This window comes from Diabrotica undecimpunctata, chromosome 6 (genome assembly GCF_040954645.1).
Source record: "Diabrotica undecimpunctata isolate CICGRU chromosome 6, icDiaUnde3, whole genome shotgun sequence".
In the NCBI taxonomy this organism is placed as follows: domain Eukaryota; kingdom Metazoa; phylum Arthropoda; class Insecta; order Coleoptera; family Chrysomelidae; genus Diabrotica; species Diabrotica undecimpunctata.
The window spans coordinates 114671687-114688516 of NC_092808.1; the positions used below are offsets into that span (position 1 = coordinate 114671687).

Consider the following 16830-nt stretch of genomic DNA (forward strand, 5'->3'; position numbering starts at 1 on the left):
ACCTAATAAAGTATGTTATTCCCTTACGTACATTCATACTTAGACTAATATTAAAATACTTCATGCGATAAAGAAGAATCAAAACAGCTAATTTATTAATAATAATTTTGTAACAGTTTTAAAACAGTAGATGGTAATATTTTATTATAAAAAATTTGTATTGCGATTTGTAATTATTGTAATTATTTTTAACACACTTTATGGGAATTAAATATTCTCTATACAGTGTAGCTATTGATGGTAAACTTTGGCAACATCCTACTGACTGAATGTTCGTTTTAGAACCTGACAAAGAGCCCTCAGTACGTTGGTTGGAGGAGCGTAGCTGAAAAGACGGCGAGGGCATACCAACCCTATGACACGATAGAATTTTAGCTGGAACACGAGCCAGAAATTTAGCTGGTGGAAAACGAGCAAAAACGAGGGAAAAGTCCGATCGATTACCTTCAGGAGAATATTTTGTATCAAAACTTCTAATTTAGGTAGTTTGAGTACAAAAGCGTTTTCAGCACAGAATATTTAATTTAGACATGTCGAAAAATTAATTTGTGCAAGACTTTTAGTACAAAATCTGCACAATTATATCATCAATTCGTTGTTAGAATCTTTTCCAAATGTAGTAAGTCAGCAAAGAATTAAAAACACTTTTTCTACTCATGCAAATGTCAGTCTTGTAGTAAATGTGTGTATTTTTTAAACGTATCAGTTTTAGATTATTTTAAGTCGATGTTGGTAAAACTTTCAATGAGAGATCTTGAAATCTAGTTCAAACTAACAAAAATGAAAGCTTATTGCACATTGTTGTTGGGAATATATGGTTTTAGGTTTAAATAATTTTAAATAATATCCTTAAACATAATATGTGGATATTATCCACTTTTTTAAATTTATCCAGATATGTGACTTCTTCAAGTATTTTCACGACCACTTCACAAAAAATTCTTCGTGCAAAAACTATAGTACGCAGCTCGTTTAAGGGGCCTATTACGGACTTGTTCGAATTACAGCACTTACTTGTTTCGTTCGCTCATTAAAATTAAAAATTTATGACGGATTATTGTACCCGTATTCGTATTTCGTACCTACTAAGTACGAGTAGAAATAAAGTACGTGTAGAAAATCAATCGTGTATTAGATTAGTATAGTCCAAAGATTTGATGTAATATTTGTATTTAAAAATTAGGTGGTTGAAATGTCATTTTAAATAAAAGAAAAAGTTTAATAAAGAATGCTGATTCATTTTAACCTTCGGACGGACCAGCGGCATAAATTTGCTGCATGATTTACATCTTCCTTGTAAAATTTAACAGCCTGTGCTATGTGACTCAGGCATTAGGTATTGTCTTCGGTTTATTCCGTCTTGGTGTACATCATTATGAAGACAAATTTTGAGAAAGGACAACTTTTATGTTACTTTGTTTTTCATAATGCAACCAAGTAGACAATTGCTGTTGGGTACCTGGTCCTCAAACTTGTAAAATAACGTTAATCTTTAAGTGACAATATATTTTTTATAATATAAATGTTTATAAGAATTAATTTATATGTATCATTTTAAATTACATAATTAATGAAATTGTTAACGCAAGCATGACAAGAAGAAATTAGAAATTATTATTATATTAAGGACCTAGCAGACAAGGTTTTGGAAAGAGATATTCACTCGGAGAAAGAAGACTAGTACATAAACAAAAAACTCCCGACGAAGAAAAACAAATCTAGCTTAACGTGATAGTTGTCTTAACTGTTATAAAGAAAAAATAAGATCACGCGCATCTATGAAACGTAAGAAATGCGATGCGTTCACTTGTAATCAAATTTATATTTATATACAAACTGTAGAAATTAAATGAAAAATTTTACTTAAATTCAACTTAAATTTTGTCTAAAATTTAGTAAACTTAGTTAAAATATATATAGTTTTTATTTTATAACAAAATAAATAATTATACTGTTAAATAATAAATAATGCGATCGTCCGAAAGTTAATGTCGTTTTTTACATTTCTCCTTGACATCATCAGATTTTGCATCCATTTTTATTTTTTCTGCCGATTGGTATCACTGGTATCATAAATGAACATAAAGGTCAACTACCAATACATCAGAGATATGAAATACAGCCATCTCTACACAAAGCTAATGCAAAGTCACATCAAAAATACTCTTCAACAACATTATTCATTATTTAGACAGATTCAATCATAAAAACAAAAGAAACCGTGTCAGAATTAATAGAAATAAACATGAAAACAAATCAATCGAAGTATTTGATTCATAAAACACGAAATATTTATTAGTTCAAATGCGTAAAAACTTAACCAATGAATAAAAATATTGTACGAAAACAATAGAAATGTAGCGTCATTCGAAAAACATTGTAATGGCTTAAAAATACTACTCCACAATTACGTACAGATAAAGAATGTTATCAGTTTTTTTAAATGTTATGTTGCTTCACTCCAAATATTATGTAGGTGTTGATAATTTTTGCAAAAATAACAGTGTCCTTGTCAATGTGTTATATCTTATAACAATATTTTATCAGTACTTAACCTCAAAACTGAAACAAATCCTTTCCTAGTCCACGTGAAAATTATTTCAATGTCACAATGTGAGTAATTTATTCAAGGTTCTAGTCAATTATTGTTATTAAATATATCTCCTGCATGATAGGAACAATAAAGTGTCGTCACCAAATGATGTATCTAAAAAATACGGTAATAGTGGTATTTTTAAAACAGTTTAGCGTATTATTGCTAATGAAATCGTTATGCACATAGAGGAAATAAATTAAAAAAAAACTAATCAAGGCTCTTTATAACTTGTGTATGATTTAGGAAAATCATAAAATCATTTAAAATGAGAAGCCTTCATAAACTCAAATAATAATGCTATATAGCAATACTTACTAAGCTTCAACATACAGTTCCTTAAAGGTTCTAAAATAAATATTTAATATAACATCCTTAATTTTTAAAATATAGGTTACCTAATACCATCCCCTCTTTCTGAGCACACACATATAGCAATAGCAAAGAACTTAGTAATAACTTTAATATTAATGTTACAAATAATTGAGCCAGGATAACTGTTCTACAGAAAATCATATTTGTTTCTCATTACATGTCCAAGAGACATGTAATATTCTCTGCTCATATTCATATTCTCTGCTCATTCTCTGATGTTATGTTAAGGTATTTGCAACCGCTTCATATTCACAGCCCTTCGTTGGACAAGAGGCTTTATTAGTTCGATGCCTAGCTCCTGGAAGAAAAGAACCCTTCTATAACGTTTCTTTATATTCCATTGTGGGTAATAAGTTATGGCTTATTACCCACATGGTTGTGGGTAATAAGCCCATAATGGCTATCTTCGTGTAAATCTGCTCGAACTGTATTTCCTCGCCATTTGGTCTATTGTGTCGACTCCACCCTTGGTCGCATTATAGAATACATTTATACAGACTTATACTTGGCATCGTTGCTCACCACGTCATCACCATGTTGTGTAGATAAGAAAATTAGTATTTTAGTGGGCTTTATTCTAGGGACATGTAATAGCAATCTGTAGTAACGTTGTGACCTGTATTCTTTATTGGTTCAACTAGACCCTTCACAATATATTTTGATCCTCTAGACTCTGGTACGTGCTTTCCACCTTTCCAGAATAAACCTCCATTTTTAGAACGTAACGATATTTACAATGTGCTAACATCAGGATGAGAATCCCATACTTTCCTGGTTTATCTTTCATGAAAACTTTAAAAGCACCTTCCTCCAAAGAGGGGGCAGCATCACATCAATTACGACATTCACTCCTGGAGTAAAGTATCTTAGGAATGTGTCGTTCAATAATTCAAAGATATTTCTAAGTGGTGCAAATTTATCTTTCTTGCGCCGGTTTTCCCTTGTCTCTCTTGTCTGTTTTCTGTGTCCTTATCTGTTTTCTGTGTGTATATTCATAAAAATCTGAAGCTGTTCTGTATTTTCTGCTATGATCACTGTATCGTCTATATACCTTATGTTGTTTTATCACAATGCCCTTGATTCTTGGTCCACCGGACGTTCTTCTGGCGACAATCGGATTATACATTCAGCATACCTATTAAAAAGGAATTGAGGGTAGAACTCACCCTTGACGTACTCTCGTTCAATGTTTACCAATTTTACTACATTTAAAAATATATGATCCAAATTTGTCAAATTGCAAAGATCACAAAGATTGGTCTCAAATATATTTACCTTGTTTAAATGGGTCCAGTAGTATGTCCAAACTACATCCAGCATATATGGTTATTATGGAACTTCTCGGGAATTTGTAGTTTAATCTAATAATAATTATTATTACAGCTTATTTTCTGTTACGTTTTATTTTTAAAAAATATAGTTATAAATTACATCAATATCGTAAATCCTTTAAAAATAAACCATTTGAAAGTCCTGAACTACAATTCTTTCGAAACAACTACTGAGATAAAAAAGACAGTCTAATAAGAAATGTAAATTAATATAATCTAAATCCAATAAACTGACAAACAACAAAAAATTGCTATTTACAACATCGCGTCGACCTACTCCAAATCCTTTGATGTGCTGCAGTAATAATTATATCAATTAACACGGTTTTTCGTATAACATTTGAATGATTACATTAACTAAATGGGTTAGTTAAGCTTTAGTTCTGCAACATCGGCTGAGATGGCAGAAAAATTGTTTGGATCGACATCCACGTATTTTGTGTTCTATAAAATTATATACTGGAAAAACATTACTTTTATTTTTTAAATTTAGGTCAAAACTTGGTTTTCAGTCGATCTTACATTAACTCCTCTTATTTTTTCTGTTCCATATTCAGTATCTATAATTGGTATTTATCTATTCACCCATCTACTCATCATCTGTGGTATATATTTATCTTCTTTTATTTAATCCATGGCATTCTATCCAATAATTTGATTTATTTTGAACCAGGATTATTTTCTCTCCGCGATAGTGAGTGTAATAGGTAATTGTTAATGTTTAATAATAGAGAAAAAGATAGAGAAGTGAAAAAACAAATAACACAGCAAAAGAATGAAGAATGGTACAATGGAATAGGTACAAGAACTTCGGAGTCATGGAAAGTACTGAGAGGATTGAAACAAAACTCAAAAGAAAAAATTAAATTGGGAAATATACAGGACAAAGAATGGAAGGACTACTACAAGGAACTATTAACAAAACAAAGACCACAATTCATTGGAAAAGAAAACAGGCGAAGACGAAGCAGATTCCCACAACAAGAAATAGAAATAACAGATAGGGAAGTGAGAACGGCCATAAAAGCAATCAAAAATAAGAAATCACCGGGACCTGGAGGCATCTCACCTGAGCTTATAAAATACGGATCAAAAAAATTACATAGGATGATACAATGGATATTTCAGAAAGCCATAAATGGAGAACAACTCCCAAAGGAATGGACGGCGGCATTTATGACATCTATATTTAAGAAAGGAGATAGAAAACGATGCGAAAACTACAGAGGAATAAGCGTAATATCATCAATAGGAAGATTATATGGGAAGATACTGCGAGAAAAGATAGAGCAAGCGATAAAAGGCAAAATCGGGGAGGATCAGACAGGCTTCACGGCAGGAAGATCATGCATAGACCACATATACACACTGGAACAACTGTTAGAAAAGAAAAAAGCAAAAAATAGAGATATACACTTGGCATTTGTGGACCTGAAAAAGGCGTATGACTCTGTACCAAGGTCAGAACTATGGGAGGCAATGTACAAATTAGAAATACAGACGGAACTCATAGAAGCTACAAAAGCTATGTATAAAGAAAATAAAGTGTCCTTTAAAATAGGAACAAGAATCATAGGAGACTCCACCACAACAAAAGGGCTCCTGCAGGGTTGTTCCACATCTCCAACCCTATTCAAAATATACTTAGAGAAAGCCTTGACTACATGGAAAAGAAAATGCGAAGGCATGGGAGTACCGGTACGGAACGAATACCTATACACGTTAAGTTTTGCAGACGATCAAGTAGTGATTGCACAAGACCAAGACGACCTCAGCTACATGATGAAGAAACTACAAGAAGAATATACCAAGGCTGGCCTAGATATTAACCTCGCGAAAACAGAGTACCTATCTACAAGTGAAGAAGACATAGAAGATCTACAGATTGATGACAACGTAACAATCAAAGGAAAGGATAAATTCAAATACCTGGGGTTTATAATCACGAAAAAGGCAACAACGGAGGAAGAAATTACACAAAGATTAGGACAAACAAGAACAGCAATCCGATAACGTAACTCAGTATGGTGGGATAGACACCTAAATATGAAGACTAAAACGCAGATTTATAAAACATTAGTGCGAAGTATTATGACATATGGGGCTGAAAATTGGATCATAAACAAGAAAAACAGCAGTAAGATAGTAGCAACAGAGATGGAATGCCTGCGAAGATGCTGCAGAGGAACAAGAATGGATAGGAGAAGTAATGACGAAATAAAGCAAAGGACATCAATAGAGGGACATACTAACATATATAGAACAAAAAAGACTAAAGTGGTATGGACATGTAAGAAGAACTAGCGACAGCAGATGGATAAATAGAATAACCGAATGGAGCCCCATAGGAAGGATTAAAAGAGGACGACCCCGAAAATCCTGGTGGGATTTTCGGTGAATCCTCATGGGACGCCATGAGTAAGAGAGGACTAAACGATGGAGAATGGAACAACAGAGAGAGATGGAAACGGTTGAGCGAGGGAAGGCAGTGAATACTGTAGAATCCCTAAATATATATATATAATGTTTAATAATTGTAAGTAAAAAAAATCTCCATCTTAACACGTGCTTTACATGTGTTTTGCATATATTTCCATTTATAACAATAGACAGACTGAATATTCCATAATTATGCTCAGCAACATACATAAATTGCCACAAAATTTTAAAACTGTCAGTGTCAGACACAAATGCGACGTATGTCCTAGCTTGTTTTGTTTTGAGACAATTTAATCAAAAAAAAAGAAGAATTGAGAAAGATATGACATTTGCTGGTATTCCATCTGTAATTATAAATTGTGCTAATAATATATCTCAGAACAATCTCAGAATATTTGCTGTAGAATAATGGAAACGTAACCGGTAATAGAACAGGCATTACATGGAATCTACACAACCAGTTCGAGGTCTGAAATTCGCAGACGACACCTGTCCCTTAACATAGCATAGCAGCCACATGCAAAAAAAATCGACAAGCTTAATAAATATTCCAATACAATGGGCCTTAAAATAAATACATAAAAGTAGAAAGATTCATATACTTAGGATCAAACATGGAAAAAAGCGCACGCAGATCAACAACAATTAAAAAAAGTCAAAATAGTCAATAGTAGCATTAAGAGCGTGGGCGCAAAATTTCGGGTCAATGTTTTTTAAATACATTCATTTTTTTCGAATCCTGAGAAAACTAATAAGTATTTTTTGAAAAATTTAAATGCAGAATGAAATATTACATTATTATTGAGGGCCGAAAGTCCCTAAGAATTTCGATAATGTTTATTTTAGTGAGTTACAGGGGCGAAAAAAATTAGGGGCGAAGAGAAAATTAAGTGTGATATTTAATTTATAATATCCCATTCAAAGAAAACTTTTTGTTTATTCTAAGGGACTTTCCGCCCTCCTTAATAATGTAATCTTTCATTCTGCGTTTAAATTTTTTAGGGTTGGCTATAACCACTGCAAATTCGTCTCTATCTTCTGCTTTTCTTAAAACTTTGGGGTAAAAACCTCGTCGCTAGCCGCCTGCATAATTTGGATATTACCAGCAGTTGAGTAAAAGCTTTCATAGAAATCAGTTGCAAAATCTCACAAGCCCATTAATTATTAAATCAATCATTAATAGTACTTAGTGTTTCCTAAAACTAGTGAAGTCTAGTGAAATATCCCACAACACAGTGTTACCGGACAATACCGCCATTCGCTATCCATTGTACATAATATAAACATTACTTAATGTCTAGCTATAATCAGAAGTTGCTATTTAATCCTAGAATTAAATTGTTGGCTAGGCTGGTGGTACTTCAGTTCTTCTCTCTAAGCCTTTTTATACCAATGACCTTTATATAATATTAAAATTTCCAAAATTAGACATTTGGGATCCATTATTCTTCATCACTTCTCATTTTTCCTTCTATCTAGCAATGGTATTCTCAATATGTCTTTCCATGGTTCTTTGAAATTTCTATATCTTATTTAAATTGTTTCTGGTATATGGTCTATGTCTAGATCTCTCATCTCAAGTACGATAAAATGTACTTAAAACAAGGGCTTTGAATATCTTCGTTCTTAATTTCAAAGAAATTTTTTTGACGTTTTAGTGATGTATTATACCCATTTTTCTTATTTACCCATTACCTATAAAGAATTAAGTTTCTTACTATTTCTAGAATAATACCAGATGCAGGAAAACAAACGATGGTTGATCTGACATTGTTAGTTGCCTATTGTCCATCCAACAACCAATATTGTCGAGATATTATCTCTTACCTGAAAACAAAACTGCCTTCTACACATATACAGTCAATGAACCAGCGCCCAACACGTAATGTTTATATATTACTTCAGAAAGAGCTCCTTTAAATCATGAATCATGTAATATTAAGTCTCAGTTTCCCTTTAAAAGAACTCTGTTTTATGATTGTGTAAGTTTTCTAGAATACGGCAATTATTCATAAGAAGTTGGGTACAACCTGGAGCAGGCTATAGCTAGTTTCTATATATTCTATGAGCAAGTATAATACCTAAAAAACTTATGTTAATTTCCCCAACAAAGACAAAATGCATGGTTATAACAGCAAATTTACTAAGATGTAAATTGGAGCTGGAAGGTCAGATCTTAGAACAAGTGATGGAGTTTAAATATCTAGGCATCACATTATCTAGCTACGGAAAGCTCGAAACCGAAGTGGAAGATCAAGTGAATAGAGCAAACAGAGCCGCAGGCTGCCTAAACGAAACAATATGGAGAAATAAAAATATCGGGAAAGAAACGAAAGGCAGAATTTACAAAACAGTCATCAGACCAATAATGACATACGCGGCAGAAACAAGACCTGACACAGAGAGAATAAAAAGGATGTTAGAAACAGCAGAGATGAAAACACTCAGAAAAATTGATGGTAAGACACTATGGGAAAGAGCTAGAAGTACAGATATACGGCATAGATGCAAGGTGAAGAACATCAAAAACTGGGTAAGAAATAGAAGAGTAGAATGGAATGATCATATAAGCCTAATGACAACAAATAGAGTCGTAAAGACGGCAAGAGACGGTTCCCCAATAGGAAGATGATCAGTAGGAAGACCACGAAAACGATGGAACGACAACTTACTGGAGGCACATTGAAAAACAGACAGAGTCATGTCTATATCAAAAGAAGAAGAAGAAAGAAGTATAATACATCGTTTACTCGTTGAAAGACCTGCTTCGCTAATTAATAACTTCCATTCTCACAAATAAAAATATAGCGTTGTTTATGTTGGCGCCAGGATTTTAAGGAATGTTTCATGAGCTCAGGGATAAATGATTTGAGTTATTCTTTATTTTTTAATATTAAAACTAGAGCCATTCATAAACTATACCATAAATTTCTCTTCGATATACATTTTTACAACATTTAATGCATCGCGTAAAATAAAAATGCATGCGAAATCGAGACTCTCTGGTGATCTCGTTCTACTTTTTCTAGAAATTGCGTGTACCGGCCACATCAGCTAACTCTTACTACTCTTACGATTAAACAAGCTGTGAACTACTTTACTATTTCGGAGGTAAACATTTTAATTTTAATTTAGAAAAAATTGTGCAATTCCCAGTAAATTATGTCGGTTTGTTAAATAACTAGTAAGCACGTACAGCATTTGTTAAAACAGTTTATTATATTTTTTAACGATATGATATCAGCATTTTTTTTATACTAAAATTGGCAATTAATATGACAAAAAGAAATTAATTAAAACAAGGTCATTTGTTATGTTTATATTAAGCGTGATAAGAGTTTAAAAAAGATTATTTTGTTTTTGGACTCCAAAACAATTTTATCTTTAAATTTATGGAACAAAAAAAAGTAAGTACTTATAATGTACCCTCAGATTGTCGATTAAACAATTGTGTGTCGTTTGCAATTCTGTTACATTGAAAGAAGCGACAATAATAAATTTCACCAAAGTTTAGGGATCGAAATAAGTAGCTAGCCCAACATAGATCTAGGTACAATACCAATTCTTAATAGTTTTCATCACCTGATATAAAATATTATATATATATATATATATATATATATATATATATATATATATATATATATATATATATATATATATATATATATATATATATATATATATATATATATATATATATATATATATACATCTATTTCTTTTATGTATAATTTTGTGTAAAAATAAAATTAAACTGAAATCACTTTGACATCGCAACTTAATGTAAAGGTTTCGCGCTACATCTTATTGTACGTTTTGTCGGGCATACAATACGTACGACAAAATGCACGTTTTGTCCAGTGTACACACACTACGTGTTTCCTCTTTCGATTTCTACATTAGTTCCAATCCAGAGTCTTGAGTTATGTGAAGTTTGTTTAGTAAATCTTTTTGAGATACATTGTTTGGAATATGGAGGAAACACGGCTACTTTCTTTTATTTTTTTCAACTATAACGATACAACTAAGGGGGAAAGGGATGAAGAGGGAAAAAACAAGATGGTCAAGGGAGTGGCTTCTGAAAAGGAGCCAGTATTTTCACGTCGCGTTAGTGAAAAAACTGAGACGAACCTGATGACTGGCGCAACTATTTGCAAATGGACACCTCAGCATATTGTCAATTGCTAGAGTAAGTAGCACCGTACATACTGACATAAGACACCTGCATTGGGAAAGCCAATACACCCCATGAAAGACTCACAGAAACTCTCTATATTTCTGAGACTCCTCATCATCTTTTATAGTTTCTCGTGGCATCCTTGATATATAGTGATCATTAAAAATTCCAATAGGTCGAAGTACCACAAAGATGGTTTGTATATGTCTTCTTCTCAAGTTCAAGAAAAACTCATGGCTCACTTTAATCAACTATTTTTTATAAACCGATCAGAGTTTATTTTTCGTATCTATTACTTGTCTATTGCCAACTCCAAACGTGGAAGTTTGTTGTTGTAAATTACATCGTTTGCTGTCCCATAGCAAGTACCGCTTACATTGCTGCAAAGTTACATTTTCCTGAACTGTTTCATATTGTGTCTACTTTCGTTTCAAAATTATAAACTTTATAGTGTAGTTATATCTTTGTTGCTAATTATTAACTTGCTTTTATGAATAGTTTTATTGATTATATATATATATATATATATATATATATATATATATATATATATATATATATATATATATATATTTTTATAAGTACATAACCTCTAACCCACCTGTATCTTTTCATATGCAGTTAGCATCTTTAATAAATTTTAACTAAGTTATTTTCATAATTATATTCATTTATTAATTCTTGCCAATTTGTTATTTTTTATTTAATAATGTAATTATCAATCTTCATATGACAAGAAAGTATTTTAAAACGTCTGAAGTCGCTAACTTAAGCTTTGTTATTTGTCCACCTTTTGGTGGGACATACCTAACCACATGGGTGAAATCTCCTGAGCCTCGTGGTACCACACAGGGACTTCCCGAAGCACATGGTCGACAATGTACAAAACCAAAGGTGGCTTCGAGAAACAACCTTCTCCGGAAACTTGTAGGGAGCAAATGGGGTGCAAATCCATAGGTTTTAAAGTCAACAGCCAAGGCCTTGTGTTTCTCAACGTCTCGACCCCCTATGCTACTATACTGGGCAACTGGTTTCGTACATATCACCAAAAGACCGCAGATGCGTCTCTCAATAAGTGGATAAGTTCGGGCAAACTTTCGATGAAAAACACAATTATACGAGTTCGAGGAACTGCCAGGGAACAGCTGACTTAAATCAAGAAAAATATTATAAAGACAGGTAACGCCGCACTCTGTGAATATGGGTAAATACAGAATGTGGAAAACCTGAGGGTATGCACACTTTGTCCATCACAGTGCACGCTCGATGATTTATGGCTACTCGCAAATACAAAGGCAGTAGACGCAGCCCGATACTGGGCAGAAAAATTGTGGCAGTATCCAGATTCGAGTAAGTACCAAATTATAGGTTGATAGAGACCTTTATAAAAAAGAGCAAAATCTGAAATATGCAAATTAAGCCCAGAACAGGACTTTTAGAAAATGGAACCGATGTAATCTAAGAAGAAGTATTAAAGAACTTGCCAACGAAAGCAACTCATGAGCACTAAAACAATACAATTTACTCAAATTCCAGCAAACATCAATTTTACACAAATTTATTCATCAAAACTACATTTTTATTTAAAGAACGAAGCAGCCAGTGGTTTTTGATGTATTACAGTCAAAATAATTTGCTACCGAATACCATGTTGCAGAGAGAATTTTTTTTACTCAGTATGTAGAGTTAATTTCCGAAAAAATTAACAAGAAAAATGATATCGCTACAATCTACAGAGCACAAGCGCTATACAATAAAATGTATACTCGATAATGGCAGCATCAATCATCAACAGGTAACAGCTGATCGACATCGTCGTTTGAGAGAATTATCAAATTCAAAGTCGCTCGTGTTGCAAACAAGGTCGACCTTCGTTTTCTTTATTCACACTAATTATTACGCACCTTTATTAAATACACGCGCTACGCGTTGTTGCCTTCAGATAAGCGAAATCTGCTGTTAAAAATATAGGAACCAACTTTTAACGATAACGTGGAGCCTTATTACAAATTAGAAATTTAATATAGATTAAACAAATAAATACGTATGTTAAACAAGAAATATGAAAGTCCTCGATCAATAAAACTATGTTGAATTTTGTTACTACGTTACATACATAGGTATAGTAATAAAAATGTTTAATTAGGAAAAAAAAAACGTGATAAAATGAGAAAATCGATAAATATCCATCTTTAACAATGAATTATGAAAATTAAAATACATATTGTCAAAAAAAAACTAGAGGCAAACTTATTGATTGCATATATTTATAAATTCGAACAACGTAAAAATTATTGAAGTTACGATATAATCATAGAAAAATAATACGAAGCTAAGTGTAGACTATATATGTAGATACGAGAATATATTCAATATCTGGCACAGACCTTGTAAAAAATAATTAGGATGGTTAAAAAGTATATAATAGTTTCGTTCATCATGTTAAATTCCATGATTTGAACATCATCAACTTTGATTAAGAAAAATAAAAACGCTATTTACTATAGAAATGTTTACAATTAGTTCCTAGAAATGTATTTAATAATCTTAGTTTAACAAAACATCAGAAAATCACCTGACATTCAGGCTCTTACAATAATGCAACAAATATATCCGATTGACTCAGTGGCGAACAGGCTCTAAGAACAGAGGCGCGTATTCTATTGTAATAAGACGAAAATATGATAATTTAATGAAATACGCTCAAGATAATGAGAGAGATATTAATGCGATTATATTTGTCACAGCCTGACGAATTTCTGGATTTTTTGATCATGCTGTCAAATTATTCTTATAATTTTGAAGCATTTGTCGACGTTAAATATTATCATATATATATATATATATATATATATATATATATATATATATATATATATATATATATATATATATATCGTTTATATCAACATGCAAAGAATCAGTAGGTGTATTGCTGGGAGGGTAACGCTGGATAATCGCTTGACTTTCATTATGTGTTCTTCGTCTATGGTTGGTGCCCGAATAAGAAGATAGATATGTTTTGAGTTACTTTATGAACGAATGGATATGACTAATTGTTCATCTCTAATATTAGATTTTTTTTTAACTTTCAATTTGCAATCTGTTATCAATCTAACAATAAACAACATCTTTGAAACAGCTAGAAAAAATAACACAGTGGGAGCTACACTCTGTGCTGTTACCCTCTTCAGGTAAATTTTTTTAGTATTAGACCCACTCGTGATAAGATCATGACTGCTTTTTTTGGTTGATTTTGCAATATCTTTTGTGATATCACAAATTTAGATTTTTTTGATCGGTAGACTCATCTGATATGGGGCGTCCAGTATGTCTAAAATATGCAGCCTTGTAGGCAATCACTGGATGTGTTCCGCTGCATGTGTTGGCAGTGGAAAGAAAAGAGCTATATCAGAGAAGAGATCTTACTGTGGCCGAGAGAAGTCAGGAAAGGGAAAAGTCAATTGAAAGATGGCAATAAGAATGAAGCAACACGGAGATACAGTGGATAAGGATGCTGATTCCAAACATAAGAGATTGGGTAGATTGTGGTCACAGGCGACTGGATTATTTCCTAACGCAGGTGCTCACACGACACGGGTGTTTTAGGGCTTACCTCTCTAGTTTCGGAAAGACTGACACGGATGAATGCCTATACTGCGAACAGAATGGAAAGAGAGACAGGTGTGAATTTTGTTACAATGAGAGAAATTATTTAAAATAAAGCAAGTTGAACTAGTGTACACACCGTGCAGTGATCAAGAAGAAAGAAGAGGAAAAAAGACAGCTGGACCAACGGCAAGGGTAAGAGGGAAAGATGCTGTAAGTTGAGGAAATACATTTTGATATGGGGCGAAAAGAGAGTTAACACTGTACGAGTTAGACTATGTGAGTCAGACTGTGGGGAAGGAGGAAATGCTAGGCTGGAAGTGATACCATACTAGGAACGATGAGGGTCTTCCACGCGCTACTTGGAACGGTGTTTCTCTCAATATAAAAAAGAAAGTTTTTGGGACCAAACAAAGAGGAAACAGGGAAAACAGGGTGCTTCCTTACTGACAGTCTGTGGATAATGGAGGAAGTACTTCGGAAGTTAATGCTCGGCCTTACAGCGACCATTCCGCTTCCGGATCGCTGGATGACAGAGGAGGGACTAGTATAGCAGGTAGACGTTCGGCGTAGACTCGACGACGAAAGGGCGTTTTAAAGTACCTCGGGAACTACCGCCGGGAGTACCAAGAATGAATCTTACACTAAGGTCAGTCAGGTGGCGTCCTGGACTGAGATATCTTTGTAGATTCCCGACCAAATGTCCAAAAAAATGTATGTCTACAATGGGTTTTTTGTCTCTGCATGAGCTTCTTAATTATGAGTTCGAAATTCAGACATAAGATCTTCCGCAAAAGTGCTTACTTTGTCTTAATCACTACGCTTCATTATTCAAAGTAAATCTTAATTATTTGATTAGTATAATGACCTAATCTTCTATTTCACATTTGGCTGTATTGTTAATATTGTAATTCAGGAAGTCAAGCCTATTATGTTTTCTTTGTTTTTTTGCTTATCTACTTAAAGAGAAATACTTCTATATTTGCCAGGAATATGATTTTGAAGGCATTTAATCATTTGGATATTGGTAAATCTTACATAATTTAATAACATATATACTCTGCTTGGCCTGTGCATGGACAGAACGAGACGAAAATGTGTATTCTATATCATCTTCTAATCTTAACATCATAATTTCTCTGTCTGTTTCTCTATGCATTCCAATACTCTCCGGAATATTGATATTAGGCATATTAACTTTAATTATTATTCTTTTTATTTAATATTACAGTTATTATCTATTTCTTGGTACCTTCCTTCATCAGCTCTGTTTTTTATCTATTTTTACTACATTGTTGAAAAGAAACTGACATAATTAAGACCTCTTATTACACAATGGTGATTAGATGGAAGAAATAATTTCGATGTCCCAAGCACATGAGTTTGCTTTTACACTCTCACATAAATGCATTATGTTCGAACTCATCTTATTGTACTTAAACGTCATCCTTCATTCAATTTGGCAAACAATTAAAAACAATTTCGAATATAATTGTGACAGAATATTAAGAAAGCAAAGCAACAGTACACTTGATTGAAATCTGCTGATCCACGTTACATACATGTATCACTTACCGGACCTCATACATAACCTCGAAAATGTTATCCCAAGATAGGCCAGATGTCATCGATGATACAAGTTGCTCCATGACAGTTCCGACCAAGACATAACACTTCCGACGTTATTCAGTATCTAGACCATAAGATAAAACTTGGCAGTTTTGTGTTACAATCATATATGATGATTAGCCACCCTAAAACGAGATATTACTTATTTTAATAGAGGCTATTCATACAAATTTAATGAAATGTGCTTCAATCTGCCTCATTATTAAATTCATCCCAATATTATAATTAATATTAACATTTTCCAAGACAGAGCTCAGAAAACATATCAACACTACCAGACATATAAATATTTCTCACTTAGACTCAGACAAATATTATCCGTCACTTTAATATTAGTTTTTTAGCTAGTGCTTAAAGAAGATTTTCAAAAATTACAGCGTAGTACTATCGTTGCTAAGGATTATTGCACCGATGTCCTACGTGATAAGTTGTAACTACGTCATTATAAATCCGATTATTCATAACTAGTAAAAATAATATGAATAAACCAAGTTAAAATATTTAGTTCTGGAATATAAAGTATATTATCAATAAGATTAATATCTAGCCCCAATCAAACAATTTTTTCATCATGGAAGAATGTTTTGGAATGCATCAAGTAACAAACCACATGTTTTTCATATCTTAGTCCAAAATTTTATCCTACTTTTTATTAATTTAGTGGTATTGCTTAC

The 16830-nt window shown here is 32.7% G+C and overlaps 1 protein-coding gene across 4 annotated transcripts in view; it reads right to left on the reverse strand.

Annotated features, from left to right (window-relative positions):
- The window catches only part of rdx (BTB/POZ and MATH domain-containing protein rdx), a 264099-nt gene that overhangs the window by 117506 nt on the left and 129763 nt on the right, over window positions 1-16830 (reverse strand). Inside the window, exon 1 of one of the 4 annotated variants that reach the window (XM_072535180.1) lies at window positions 16103-16272. The exons of the other annotated variants lie outside the window; for them this stretch is intronic. Coding sequence (XP_072391281.1) covers window positions 16103-16176 — 74 coding nt within the window. The 5' untranslated portion in view covers window positions 16177-16272. Of the gene's footprint in view, window positions 1-16102; window positions 16273-16830 lie in introns of those variants that run through there. 4 annotated transcript variants of the gene reach the window in all.